The sequence below is a fragment of the Rattus norvegicus genome, chromosome 8 (assembly GCF_036323735.1).
Source record: "Rattus norvegicus strain BN/NHsdMcwi chromosome 8, GRCr8, whole genome shotgun sequence".
NCBI lineage: Eukaryota > Metazoa > Chordata > Mammalia > Rodentia > Muridae > Rattus > Rattus norvegicus.
Window position 1 is genome coordinate 110,377,050 of NC_086026.1, and position 15,224 is coordinate 110,392,273.

Below are 15,224 nucleotides of genomic sequence, written 5' to 3' on the forward strand. Positions count from 1 at the left end.
CCATTGTGTAGATGTACCACATTTTCTGTATCCATTCCTCTGTTGAAGGGCATCTGGGTTCTTTCCATTTTCTGGCTATTATAAATAAGGCTGCGATGAACATAGTGGAGCACGTGTCTCTTTTATATGTTGAGGCATCTTTTGGGTATATGCCCAAGAGAGGTATAGCTGGATCCTCAGGCAGTTCAATGTCCAATTTTCTGAGGAACCTCCAGACTGATTTCCAGAATGGTTTTACCAGTCTGCAATCCCACCAACAATGGAGGAGTGTTCCTCTTTCTCCACATCCTCGCCAGCATCTGCTGTCACCTGAGTTTTTGATCTTAGCCAATCGCACTGGTGTGAGGTGAAATCTCAGGGTTGTTTTGATTTGCATTTCCCTTATGACTAAAGATGTTGAACATTTCTTTAGGTGTTTCTCAGCCATTCGGCATTCCTCAGCTGTGAATTCTTTGTTTAGCTCTGAACCCCATTTTTTAATAGGGTTATTTGTTTCCCTGCGGTCTAACTTCTTGAGTTCTTTGTATATTTTGGATATAAGGCCTCTATCTGTTGTAGGATTGGTAAAGATCTTTTCCCAATCTGTTGGTTGCCGTTTTGTCCTAACCACAGTGTCCTTTGCCTTACAGAAGCTTTGCAGTTTTATGAGATCCCATTTGTCGATTCTTGATCTTAGAGCATAAGCCATTGGTGTTTTGTTCAGGAAATTTTTTCCAGTGCCCATGTGTTCCAGATGCTTCCCTAGTTTTTCTTCTATTAGTTTGAGTGTGTCTGGTTTGATGTGGAGGTCCTTGATCCACTTGGACTTAAGCTTTGTACAGGGTGATAAGCATGGATCGATCTGCATTCTTCTACATGTTGCCCTCCAGTTGAACCAGCACCATTTGCTGAAAATGCTATCTTTTTTCCATTGGATGGTTTTGGCTCCTTTGTCAAAAATCAAGTGACCATAGGTGTGTGGGTTCATTTCTGGGTCTTCAATTCTGTTCCATTGGTCTATCTGTCTGTCTCTGTACCAATACCATGCAGTTTTTATCACTATTGCTCTGTAATACTGCTTGAGTTCAGGGATAGTGATTCCCCCTGAAGTCCTTTTATTGTTGAGGATAGCTTTAGCTATCCTGGGTTTTTTGTTATTCCAGATGAATTTGCAAATTGTTCTGTCTAACTCTTTGAAGAATTGGATTGGTATTTTGATGGGGATTGCATTGAATCTGTAGATTGCTTTTGGTAAAATGGCCATTTTTACTATATTAATCCTGCCAATCCATGAGCATGGGAGATCTTTCCATCTTCTGAGGTCTTCTTCAATTTCTTTCCTCAGTGTCTTGAAGTTCTTATTGTACAGATCTTTTACTTGCTTGGTTAAAGTCACACCGAGGTACTTTATATTATTTGGGTCTATTATGAAGGGTGTCGTTTCCCTAATTTCTTTCTCGGCTTGTTTCTCTTTTGTATAGAGGAAGGCAACTGATTTATTTGAGTTAATTTTATACCCAGCCACTTTGCTGACGTTGTTTATCAGCTTTAGTAGTTCTCTGGTGGAACTTTTGGGATCACTTAAATAAACTATCATATCATCTGCAAATAGTGATATTTTGACTTCTTCTTTTCCGATCTGTATCCCGTTGACCTCCTTTTGTTGTCTGATTGCTCTGGCTAGAACTTCAAGAACTATATTGAATAAGTAGGGAGAGAGTAGGCAGCCTTGTCTAGTCCCTGATTTTAGTGGGATTGCTTCAAGTTTCTCTCCATTTAGTTTAATGTTAGCAACTGGTTTGCTGTATATGGCTTTTACTATGTTTAGGTATGGGCCTTGAATTCCTATTCTTTCCAGGACTTTTATCATGAAGGGGTGTTGAATTTTGTCAAATGCTTTCTCAGCATCTAATGAAATGATCATGTGGTTCTGTTCTTTCAGTTTGTTTATATAATGGATCACGTTGATGGTTTTCCGTATATTAAACCATCCCTGCGTGCCTGGGATGAAGCCTACTTGATCATGATGGATGATTGTTTTGATGTGCTCTTGAATTCGGTTTGCCAGAATTTTATTGAGTATTTTTGCGTCGATATTCATAAGGGAAATTGGTCTGAAGTTCTCTTTCTTTGTTGTGTCTTTGTGTGGTTTAGGTATAAGAGTAATTGTGGCTTCATAGAAGGAATTTGGTAGGGCTCCATCTGTTTCAATTTTGTGGAATAGTTTGGATAATATTGGTATGAGGTCTTCTATGAAGGTTTGATAGAATTCTGCACTAAACCCGTCTGGACCTGGGCTCTTTTTGGTTGGGAGACCTTTAATGACTGCTTCTATTTCCTTAGGAGTTATGGGGTTGTTTAACTGGTTTATCTGTTCCTGATTTAACTTCGATACCTGGTATCTGTCTAGGAAATTGTCCATTTCCTGAAGATTTTCAAATTTTGTTGAATATAGGTTTTTATAGTAAGATCTGATGATTTTTTGAATTTCCTCCGAATCTGTAGTTATGTCTCCCTTTTCATTTCTGATTTTGTTAATTTGGACACACTCTCTGTGTCCTCTCGTTAGTCTGGCTAAGGGTTTATCTATCTTGTTGATTTTCTCAAAGAACCAACTTTTGGTTCTGTTGATTCTTTCTATGGTCCTTTTTGTTTCTACTTGGTTGATTTCAGCTCTGAGTTTGATTATTTCCTGCCTTCTACTCCTCCTGGGTGTATTTGCTTCTTTTTGTTCTAGAGCTTTTAGGTGTGCTGTCAAGCTGCTGACATATGCTCTTTCCTGTTTCTTTCTGCAGGCACTCAGCGCTATGAGTTTTCCTCTTAGCACAGCTTTCATTGTGTCCCATAAGTTTGAGTATGTTGTATCTTCATTTTCATTAAATTCTAAAAAGTTTTTAATTTCTTTCTTTATTTCTTCCTTGACCAGGTTATCATTGAGTAGAGCATTGTTCAATTTCCACGTATATGTGGGCATTCTTCCCTTATTGTTATTGAAGACCAGTTTTAGGCCGTGGTGGTCCGATAGCACGCATGGGATTATTTCTATCTTTCTGTACCTGTTGAGGCCCGTTTTTTGACCAATTATATGGTCAATTTTGGAGAAAGTACCATGAGGAGCTGAGAAGAAGGTATATCCTTTTGCTTTAGGATAGAATGTTCTATAAATATCCGTTAAGTCCATTTGGCTCATGACTTCTCTTAGTCTGTCTACATCACTGTTTAATTTCTGTTTCCATGATCTGTCCATTGATGAGAGTGGGGTGTTGAAATCTCCCACTATTATTGTGTGAGGTGCAATGTGTGTTTTGAGCTTTAGTAAGGTTTCTTTTACGTATGTAGGTGCCCTTGTATTTGGGGCATAGATATTTAGGATTGAGAGTTCATCTTGGTTGATTTTTCCTTTGATGAATATGAAGTGTCCTTCCTTATCTTTTTTGATGACTTTTAGTTGGAAATTGATTTTATTTGATATTAGAATGGCTACTCCAGCTTGCTTCTTCTGACCATTTGCTTGGAAAGTTGTTTTCCAGCCTTTCACTCTGAGGTAGTGTCTGTCTTTGTCTCTGAGGTGTGTTTCCTGTAGGCAGCAGAATGCAGGGTCCTCGTTGCGTATCCAGTTTGTTAATCTATGTCTTTTTATTGGGGAGTTGAGGCCATTGATATTGAGAGATATTAAGGAATAGTGATTATTGCTTCCCGTTATATTCATATTTGGATGTGAGGTTATGTTTGTGTGCTTTCATTCTCTTTGTTTTGTTGCCAAGAAGATTAGTTTCTTGCTTCTTCTAGGGTATAGCTTGCCTCCTTATGTTGGGCTTTACCATTTATTATCCTTTGTAGTGCTGGATTTGTAGAAAGATATTGTGTAAATTTGGTTTTGTCATGGAATATCTTGGTTTCTCCATCAATGTTAATTGAGAGTTTTGCTGGATACAGTAACCTGGGCTGGCATTTGTGTTCTCTTAGGGTCTGTATGACATCAGTCCAGGATCTTCTGGCCTTCATAGTTTCTGGCGAGAAGTCTGGTGTGATTCTGATAGGTCTCCCTTTATATGTTACTTGACCTTTTTCCCTTACTGCTTTTAATATTCTTTCTTTATTTTGTGCGTTTGGTGTTTTGACAATTATGTGACGGGAGGTGTTTCTTTTCTGGTCCAATCTATTTGGAGTTCTGTAGGCTTCTTGTATGTCTATGGGTATCTCTTTTTTTAGGTTAGGGAAGTTTTCTTCTATGATTTTGTTGAAGATATTTACTGGTCCTTTGAGCTGGGAGTCTTCACTCTCTTCTATACCTATTATCCTTAGGTTTGATCTTCTCATTGAGTCCTGGATTTCCTGTATGTTTTGGACCAGTAGCTTTTTCCGCTTTACATTATCTTTGACAGTTGAGTCAATGATTTCTATGGAATCTTCTGCTCCTGAGATTCTCTCTTCCATCTCTTGTATTCTGTTGGTGAAGCTTGTATCTACAGCTCCTTGTCTCTTCTTTTGGTTTTCTATATCCAGGGTTGTTTCCATGTGTTCTTTCTTGATTGCTTCTATTTCCATTTTTAATTCCTTCAACTGTTTGATTGTGTTTTCCTGGAATTCTTTCAGGGATTTTTGCGATTCCTCTCTGTAGGCTTTTACTTGTTTATTAATGTTTTCCTGTGCTTCCCTAAGTGTGTTCATGTCTTTCTTGAAGTCCTCCAGCATCATGATCAAATATGATTTTGAAACTAGATCTTGCTTTTCTGGTGTGTTTGGATATTCCATGTTTGTTTTGGTGGGAGAATTGGGCTCCGATGATGGCATGTAGTCTTGGTTTCTGTTGCTTGGGTTCCTGCGCTTGCCTCTCGCCATCAGATTATCTCTAGTGTTACTTTGTTCTGCTGTTTCTGACAGTGGCTAGACTGTCCTATAAGCCTGTGTGTCAGGAGTGCTGTAGACCTGTTATCCTCTCTTTCAGTCAGTTATGGGGACAGAGTGTTCTGCTTTCGGGCGTGTGGTTTTTCCTCTCTACAGGTCTTCAGCTGTTCCTGTGGGCCTGTGTCTTGAGTTCACCAGGCAGCTTTCTTGCAGCAGAAAAGTTGGTCTTACCTGTGGTCCCGAGGCTCAAGTTCGCTCGTGGGGTGCTGCCCACGGGCTCTCTGCAGCGGCAGCAACCAGGAAGACCTGTGCCGCCCCTTCCGGGAGCTTCAGTGCACCAGGGTTCCAGATGGTCTTTGGCTTTTTCCTCTGGCGTCCGAGATGTGTGTGCAGGGAGCAGTCTCTTCTGGTTTCCCAGGCTTGTCCGCCTCTCTGAAGGTTTAGCTCTCCCTCCCACGGGATTTGGGTGCAGAGAAATGTTTATCCGGTCTGTTTCCTTCAGGGTCCGGCGGGGTCCTGCCGCTCCTGGGTCCTCCCCCACGGGAGCCCAGAGGCCTTATACAGTTTCCTCTTGGGCCAGGGATGTGGGCAGGGGTGAGCAGTGTTGGTGGTCTCTTCCGCTCTGCAGCCTCAGGAGTGCCCACCTGACCAGGCGGTTGGGTTTCTCCAATACAGTATTTTTTTTTAAGAGATGTGGCATCAGTCAGAATGGCTAAGATCTCAGGTGAGAGTAAATGCTGGTGGGATGTGGAGAAAGAGGAACACTCCTCTATGATTGTTGGGATTACAAGCTAGTACAACCACTCTGGAAACCAGTCTAGAGGTTTCTCAGAAAATTGGACATAGTACTACCTGAGGACCCATCTATACCTCTCCTGGGCACACACCCAAAAGATGCTCCAACATATAACAAGGACACATGCTCTGCAATGTTCATAGCAGCCTTATTAATAATAGCCAGAAGCTGGAAAGAACCCAGATGCCCTTCAACAGAGGAATGGATACAGAAAATGTGGTACATCTACACAATGGAATATTACTCAGCTATCAAAAACAGTGACTTCATGAAATTCATAGTCAAATGAATGAAAGTAGAAAATATAATGAGTGAGGTAACCCAGTCACAAAAGAACACACATGTTATGCACTCACTAAAAAGTGGATAATAGCCCAAAAGCTTGGAAAACATAAGAAAAAATTCACAGATCATATGAAGCTCAAGAAGAAGAAAGACCAAAATGTGGATGCTTCATTCCTTCTTATAAGGGAGAACAAAATACTCACAGGAAGAAATACAGGGACAAAGAGTGGAGTAGGGACTGAAGGAAAGGTCATCCAGAGACTGCCCCACCTGGGGATCCATCCTGTATGCAGCCACCAAACCCAAACACCCAAGAAGTGCTTGCTGACAGGAGCCAGATATAGGAGTCTCCTGAGCCCTACTGATACAGATGAGGATCTTTGCAGCTAACCACTGGACTTAACAAAGTGGCCCCAGTGGAGGAGTTAGAGAAAAGAATGAAGGAGCTGAAGGGGTTTGCAACACCTTAGGAAAAACACTATCAACCAACCATAGCTTCCAGGGTCTAAACCACCAACCAATGAGTACACATAGAGGGACCCGTGACTCCAGCCACCTTTGTAGTAAAGGATGGTATTGTCCAGCATCAATAGGAGGAAAAGTCCTGTGAAGGCTCATTTCCCCAATGCAGAGTAATGCCAAGGCGTTGAGTTTGAAGTGGGTGGGTGGAAATGGGAGCATCCTCATAGAAGCAGGGGGAAGGGCAGGAGGTATGGGAGAGGGGAGAGAAAGGGGATAACATCTGAAATGTAAATACATAAAATATCCAAAAAAAATTTTAAAAAAGATGTTATATCAAACCAGACTGGAAAAACTAGCCTGTAATTCTAACACTTTTGAGATATATAGGCAGGATGATCAAAAATTCAATGTTAGTGGACAGTGGTGGCACACTCTTTAATCCCAGTACTCAGGAGATATAAGTATGTGGATCTCTGGGTTCCAGATCAGCCTTGTCTACAGAGCTAATTCCAGGACAACCAGGGAGAGAGAGAGAGAGACAGACAGACAGACACACACACACACAGACACACACACTCACACACACACACACACACACACACACACACACACACACACACACACACACACACACCAGTCTTGAAAAACAAAACAAATAATTCAGCATTTTCCTTGTCTACATACCAAATTTTAGGTCATCTTGATCTACATGAAAATGTTTTATCTTTAAAACAAACAAACAAAAAAAAAACCTTAACATGAAGTAGAGGAAGGAGAAATTAGAAGGCCATTATATAGTTTCCATTATAATTTTATGAAAATGTCCTAGTAACAATGTTATGTTGGTTAATTTAATGCTAGCATCTATAATAATCTCAAATCTTAATTTTTTGAACAATTTCAATATAGGAAAATATGTAGAGTGTCATTATACTCCCAGTCATTCAAAGACCCAATGTTCCTGTCAAGTATAAGGCCAAGAAATAAATGACACAGAAGGCATTACTGCATAATTTACCCAAAAATGTTTGCTACTGATTAGTGTTTTCTCCTGAGGAAGAGCAAATATGAGAACAAAGAAAAGAAGTGAAAGAAAATCATTGCTACTTGTTATTTGCCACAACAGTGGTTTTTCCAGTTTTGCTGCTGGTCCTACTTCATCTATGCTCCACAAACATGATGTTACTGAATAAATGACTTCTAGACAGGTTAGGGATAATAAAATACAAAAATGATTATTTAACTAAGTGGGAAAGTTCTGAATTTTCTTTTGACATTCAATCAGCTATAGTATTAATATAAATATGCCAGTAACAAAGCAAAGTATTTCCTTGTCAGTGACAGCTAGCTTTTTATTTTAAAATAATAGAGTAGAATTATTTTAAAAGTAAGCTTGTGTTGCCTATTCGTGGGATATGTTCTTCAAGCTAGGCTGCCTTGTCTGGCCTCAGTGGGAGAGGAAGGGCCTAGCCTCACAGAGACTTTGAAGTATCAGGGTGGGGGCATACCCAGAGGAGAGGGTCCCTCCACCCACTCAGAGGAGAAGGGGTGAGGGTTTGATAAGGATTGTGGAAAGGGGTGACCAGGAGGGAGCAGTGAGTGGGATGTAAAGTGAACAAGTTAAAAAAAATTACATTAAAAATTTTGGGGCTGGGGATTTGGCTCAGTGGTAGAGCGCTTACCTAGGAAGCGCAAGGCCCTGGATTCGGTCCCCAGCTCCGAAAAAAGAGAACCAAAAAAAAAAAAAAAAAAAAAAAAAAAAAAAAAAAAAAAAAAAATTTTGATAATTGTGGTAGAGTGCTTGCCTAGCAAGCGCAAGGCCCTGGGTTCGGTCCCCAGCTCCTAAAAAAAGAAAAAAAAGAAAAAAAATTTTTGATAATAAATAAATCTTGGGGGTGGGAGTAAACTTGTGAAGAATACCAGTATTTAGAACATTAAAATGAAATACCTTTGAAATAGTGACTAAATGTCTGGCTTTCCACATATCCACCACCGAGAAGCTTCTAGGAAACTATCAAAATTTCTTTGAGGAACTGCTAGTATTAAAATATCCAATAAAAAAGGAATAGGAAAGGAATTTATGTTCTACACATTACAATAAATGCTATAAACAAAATTAAGCAATTTTGATCATTATTTACTTTCTAGATCTCCATTTTCTATTAATTACTACTGATCTGACTATCCTTTACAATAATTTAACAATTCATGTTTCAAATTTAAAGAGTGGGGGTTTTTTGAAACAGGCTTCTTTTTTAATTATTTCATTTATTTAATTCCAAATATTGCCCCCCTTTCTAGTCCCTTCTCCCCTTTGTTTCTGAGAGTGTACTCCTCCACCCATCCATTCACCCCTACCTTACCTCTGCCAGCATACCCCTTCCCTGAGGCATCAAATTTCTATAGGATTAAGAGAATCCTCTCCCTTTGAGGCCAGACAAGGCAGTCCTCTGCTACATATGTGCCAGGGGCCATGGACCAGCCCGTGTATGCTTTGTGGTTGGTGGCTTATTCTCTAGGAACTCCCATGGGTCCGGTGAGTTGATACTGTTATTCTTCCTATGAGATGGCCATTCCCTTCAGCTCCTTCAGTCTTTCCCCTAACTCTTCTGTAGCAGTCCTTAACCTCTTCAGTCCAGTGATTGGCTGTATCTGCATCTGTCTCAGTCAGCTGCTGGGAGAGCCTCCCAAAGGATGACTCCTGTCTTGAAATGGATCCCAAGTTGGGCCAGTCACTGGGTGGCCTTTCCTTCAGTCTCTGCTCCATTTTTGTCCCTGCTTTTCCTTTAGACAGGAAAACTTCTGAGTCAGAAATGTTAAAGATGGGTAGGTGGCCCTATGCTTCAACTGGAGACCATGTTTATCTATTAGAGGTGGTCTCCTCAGGTTCCATCTCCCCACTGTTGGGCATTTCAGCTTAGGTCATCAGCATTGAGCCCTGGGAGCCACTCACGTCCCAGGTCTCTGGGCCTTTCTAGAAGTCCCCCACCCCACCCCATATTGGTGCATAGTTCCATTCATACTCCTGGCCCTCTGGGCTTCTCTCCAGTCCCCTTGAACACCTGATCCTACCCCTCTACCTTTTCTCTCCTACCCAGAGTCCTCCTTCTGCCTCCTGTGATTATTTTGTTCCCCCTTCTAAGTGGAATTGAAGTACCCATATTTGGGCCTTCTTATTGGATCTAACCTAGGGCTTTGGGCTTAACCAGCTCTGTTGCACTAAGCACAGTAGCTTTCTTGAAGGAAAGTTTGTAAATCTTGTCATTTCCTTCCACTAAAACCTTCTCCCCTGTGTACTTGATCATAGTAAATTAGAATTTATTCAAAAGTATCTCGAGACTCCGAGGTATTCTGTCAGTGAGCATAGCAAATATATACCGAATGGTTTTATATCACTAATGCTTACATCTTGACAGTGTTTCAGGAAGTCTCTTTCTGCATTTTGACATAAATCAATCTTTGTTTTAGTAATACCATGACATTGTCTCATTAGTGATTCATCAGAAGCAGCATCACTTGTTCCTTATGATTCCTGCAAGTTATTAGGGATTTCCACGTAGGCATATGAGGATATCCTTTGCTTATGTTTTCTTAACCTAGTACCTGAAAATTACCAGAACTACATTTACTTCATTTCTGCTACATTTACTTCATTTCTGCAGTGTTCAACTTGTTGATTTTGTTGTTGTTGAACTTAATATATACATTTAGTTTGTTTTATGGTATTGTAGTTTATTGTATAACAGTACAAACACCAGATAAGTGTGTTGGGTAAAATAATGAAATAACATTATATATGTCCTTGCAATAAATGCATACTATGTATTTAAACTAAAATGTAATGGAGGATATGTTCTGTGCTAGAGCTCTAACTCATGTGTAAGGCTGTGTTTAATGCTCAGGCAATGGTAGGGGTCTACCCCTAATTAACCTTTATGCTACAATGCCTGATTGGCTTTTCTTCCTTGAGTTTTATTATCTCTATAGAAAGTAGGGACCAAAGACTTGAACAGGATTTTTCATGAGACAGAAGGAATTCAGTTCCAGATATTAAAAAGGGAGGGAGGGAGGGAGGGAGGGAGGGAGAAAGGAAGAGGGGTAAAAAGGGTGGATTAAAGTAGGAATAGGCATTGCACTGGCTGCCTTACTGATTGATTGGTTGGTTGATTGATTGGTTGATTGATTGATTGATTGATATATTGGTAGCAAAATCACTATGTAGTTCAGTCTGGCTTAGAACTTGCCATGCAGTCCACACCGTCCTGGAACCCCACATGCTAGAGACCTAGACCACAATGCCTGCACTTCCTTAGTAATTTTTTAAAGTGTTAAGAGGTCCCAAACTAAAATTTCTAAAGACCTGGCCCCTAGAAAAACATGTGCACAGTATACCAAGAGGTATATATAAAATGATTAATACTAATTACCCATAATGATCTAAAACTCAGAGCTTGTAAAAATTTATCATCAATAGAATAATTAAGGGTATATTCTAAATATTTTATAGTACTAAAATTTAACAATCTATAGGTATATGCACTATGCATAAATTTTAAACATAAATGATAACTGGAAACAAACTCAAAGAATATGTATTACATTATTTTTTTAAATATTGCTCATAATCATTCATAGTAAAGTTAGAGGATCATGTTAGTTAGATAATGGAAATACAGTGATTAATGTGTAAGCCAGGATCACTTCATTTTAGAGAAAGGAGGAAGCAGCACTGGCACGCACACTGGCAATGCTCTGATGACCTGGGCGGTGGGTACCAGATGGTTTTGCTTTATTTTAGTTCATTAAGCATGGAGCTTTGCTTATGCGATTTTCATACAGGTATTATATTTTGCTTTGAAATTAATAGAATATCTTGTTTAAATTGAGACAAAACAGTTTCATCAATTTCTTTTGAAGATTAACAAAAATATTCATGGGGCTATATTTTTTTAAAACAGCATTATCTATCTGATTTGAAATTCTCAGAATGTTTATTTTCATAGTTGTTGATTTGCGATTTTTAATCAATCTACTGTTACTCTATTTAAAACTCAGTTTTAAACCTTCACTATGAAATAAAACCCATAAATATTAGTTATTTAGTACTACGCAAACAAATTGTCTCTTATTTAACTTTTTCATTAAAATTTTGTTTTTCATTTGATACAGATAGTCGTACAAGCACTGCAGTGTTCCCATTACTCAATTCTTTGGCAGCTGGTGAAAATTACTGATGGTTCTCCTTCCAAAGTAAGTAAGAGCTTCGGTAGGTAGAATGGTTTATTAAAAATAATAACTGTACTAAATTAATGTAATATAAGTTGCATAAATTATCTTTCTGAAATGATAATTTAGTCTTAATCAGTTTTTGCTTTATGCGTGTGTTCTTCAACCAGTAGTTACAAAAACATACCTTTACACATGTGTATACATACATTTTAAAAAGCACAAAATAAAGACATCTGTAAGAAACAGCAGCACTATTTCATTTCTGTTAAAAGACAAAAGGGTGCTATAAACCCAGGCTCTTAAAGACAGTGAGAAGAGAGGAGGCTGAGTCTAACAATATACACCGTTTATTCTGGGTCAGGTACCCAGCGTAACCTACAAATAACTTGATAATTCTGGATCTCTGGTCATATGAGAGTGAGTAGAAAATGCAGTATAGAAAATAGGAGTAAAACATCGCTCTATTTTAATGATGGATACTGGCTTTTTTATAAGAAAGTAAAAAAATACTGACTTTTCTCATTGATAGTCACACTTCTAATCTAAAGTCTCATTAGGTCCCTTGAAAGATAGAGGTTGTCTAGTATCTCTTTCATAAACTCAGGATCTGGAAAAGATAGCTCTGATCCAATGGTAAACAGACACAAGCTCCACTTGTGGTGAAACTTTAAAACCAAAAGAAACAAAACAACTACTTAAAATGTGTCATTCCTTAAAGGGAAGACTGTCTCTGATCAAAAGTAGAACCATAAACTAGTTTTCACAGAGAACCTTATTTCAGAACTAAAAATCCTATTGAGGTTTCAAGAGTTCTGAAGTGATTTTCTCAAATACCTAACAATCAACATTTGTTTGCTTGTTTTTTTGTTATGTTTTTTGAAACAGGGTTTTTTTCTGTGTAACCCTGCCTGGCCTGGAACTTAGTTTGTGGACCAGGCTGGCCTAGAACTCACAGAGCTCAATCTATCTCTGCCTCCCAAATGCTGGGATTAAAGGCATGAGCCACCACTATCTGCCTAAATGTAAATCTTCTAAAAGCACATGGCTCAAAAGAGAATTTCTAGCAAATACAATTTTATTATAAAAGGAAATTTTTAAATCTGTTCAACATAAATATAAAATATCCAGTTGTTTCATGAAATTAAGATTGGAACATATCAATAAAAGGCAAATATTTAAAGAGCCAAATAAAAATATTAATAATGTGTGAATATCCTCTAACATATGATCTTAATAGTTATCTTATCTCTAGGCAGTAGAATTTCAAACTATGAGAACAAAAACACTGTGATTCCTCATAGTAATCTCGAGTTTCCATTTATCCTATATCATGCAGTTGTTGAACTGGTATAAATTCTTGATAAATGTTTAAAATGTCTTCTGTTGTATTTTTTATTGTGACATTATGCTGTCATGATGAGTTAGAACTGAAAGACTTAGAAATCATTTAGTTAAACCTGTTTAACTAGATGAAGCACAGAAGGAAGGTTGTTGTTACTGTCACCTTCCTGAGAGGTGACATGTGACTAAAGTGCTCTCGGGAGATCTTCAACATTACCCTGTGTAGTATCTGTTGTCACAGTCCTACCTCACATGGATGGAGCCTTGTCCTACCGAGGTCAGAGACTTTGAGCATAAAGCCATTCTACACCTCTCTTGTTGCCCATTGTGTTGGGTATGAGATGGAATCTCAAAGTAGTTTTATTAAAGATACTGAATACTTTTTTAAAAAATCTTTATTACCCATTTGTATTTTCTCTTTTGAATATTCTCTGTTCCATTCCACAACCCATTTTTTGGTTGTACTCTTTTATTGTTTTGGTTGTTTTGTTGGTTTGTTTGTTTCTAACATTTATGTTCAGGTTCTTTGTGTTTCCTAGATATGAATCCTCTGTCTGAGGTGTAGATGATAGAAATTTCCTCTCATTCTATTGGTTACTGTATTACTTCTGTTGTGGTGGTAAAACACCATGATCAAATCAACATATGTTGATAAACAGTGTTTATTTTGACTTGTGATTTCAGAGGGCTATGTGATTTCATAATGGTAAGAACAACCCTGAGGCTGCAGGCATGACAGTAGGAAAGCTGGTAAAGAGCTCATTTTTGAACTGTAAACACAAAGCAGGGAGAGTGAACTGGAAGCAAGGCTTTTTACTCTCCAAGGCCAGGCCCAGTGACGTTCATCTGCAGCAGTACCACACCAGCCTAATCCTTCCAGATAGCACCAATAGCTTAGGACCAATTGTTGCAAGTGTTTCTGTTTGACAGGATGTTGACTGCAGGTATAGGATTGTTGGGTTGGGACTAGATTTTGGTAAGGTTGAGGATTTTTTTTTCCTGTACGATTGATATCCAGGGCACCAGACTGTATTCTCCCAGGCATTCCTTGCAATAGCAGTCACTACCTAGGTGTGGAATCCTTTTGGAAATAGAGTAAGTATTAAGTCCAACAGTTACCCTTTACATATTAATCATTTCAATAACAATGGGCATTGATAAAACTATATGTAGTGGTATATTAGCTATTTGGGTATTAGTGAGAAAAAAAGAAAAGAAAACATACTATGATTAATGATTAGTATTGGGGTGATGAAAGGCAGCAAAAGAAAACATAAATAGGAAGTGGAGCTTGCATGGGCAAAAGAAGTCAGGCTGATGAAGGAGCTTTGCCTCAAAGTAGAGGAAGAAATAAAAATGTACAGACAGATTATGTAAATCAGTCTTGTTTCAGTGTCTGAGGCGAATGGTTCTTGTAAACCAGATGAGACTATTTTCTTTGGGCAAGGAGAAAGCAAAAAGAAGGGAAGGGAAAAAACGTAACAACAATAAGGAAAGATTTAAGGGGAATGAAATGTAGGGCAAGAACAGACCACAACCAAGTTGACCTGCTAAAATGACTTTGGATATTAAATACAGATGGGTTGGATATAGAGGAGAAAACTGGATGGAGATTTGGGATATAAGAACCGCCTGATTTTTGGCTAGACAGTCAAGTTTCTTCCTGCTGCTGGGCTGTCCTCTTCCATGGCTGGTCCCATTCTCTCCTCTGCCTTGCCTTTGGGTGATTAGATTACCCTTAGTTGACTAGTCTCTGATCTAGTCAAACTTGAAGGGTTTCCTTCTAGGCTCCAACGCAAATGGCTTCTGTGCAGTTCTTGCCTGAAGTCTCTGAAAATTCTGATGACACTTTATTATTTTACACTGACTGTTCAGCTTCCTGCACACTATTTAGATCTGTGTGACCTTTCTTTTCCATAGTAATGCAGTGGTTTTATTTGGGTTCTAGTGTACAGGCCCCTTATACTTGGTCTGACATACTCTAGGACAACAGAAAGCTTGTTTAAACGGTTTGTTGCCTCTGCTCCGTGTCAGTGCTGAACACCTACAGGGTGCTAAGATAAGGAGGGTTTCCCTGGTCCCACTTTGACTGTGCTGTCCTGGGTGTGACTCTTCCACAGCTGTTTAAAGTACCCATTGCTTTTCTCGTGGCTGTATTCAGCCTTTACCAGCTTATTTCCTGAAGACTGTCATCCACCATCTATAATCTCCCAAGAATATTTTAAGGCTTATTTTTATTTTATGTGTATGAATGTTTTGCCCACATGTATATGTGCACTATGTT

The 15,224-nt window shown here is 38.9% G+C and overlaps 1 protein-coding gene across 9 annotated transcripts in view; it reads left to right on the forward strand.

The window, feature by feature from the left end:
* Nucleotides 1-15,224, forward strand: part of Stag1 (STAG1 cohesin complex component) — a 385,686-nt gene that overhangs the window by 319,069 nt on the left and 51,393 nt on the right. For 8 of the 9 annotated variants that reach the window (XM_006243631.3, NM_001108179.1, XM_008766528.4 and 5 more), the window contains one exon: nt 11,540-11,620. In XM_006243631.3, the coding sequence (XP_006243693.1) occupies nt 11,540-11,620 (81 nt within the window). Of the gene's footprint in view, nt 1-11,539; nt 11,621-15,224 lie in introns of those variants that run through there. The other variant, XM_039081553.2, reaches the window with a different exon arrangement.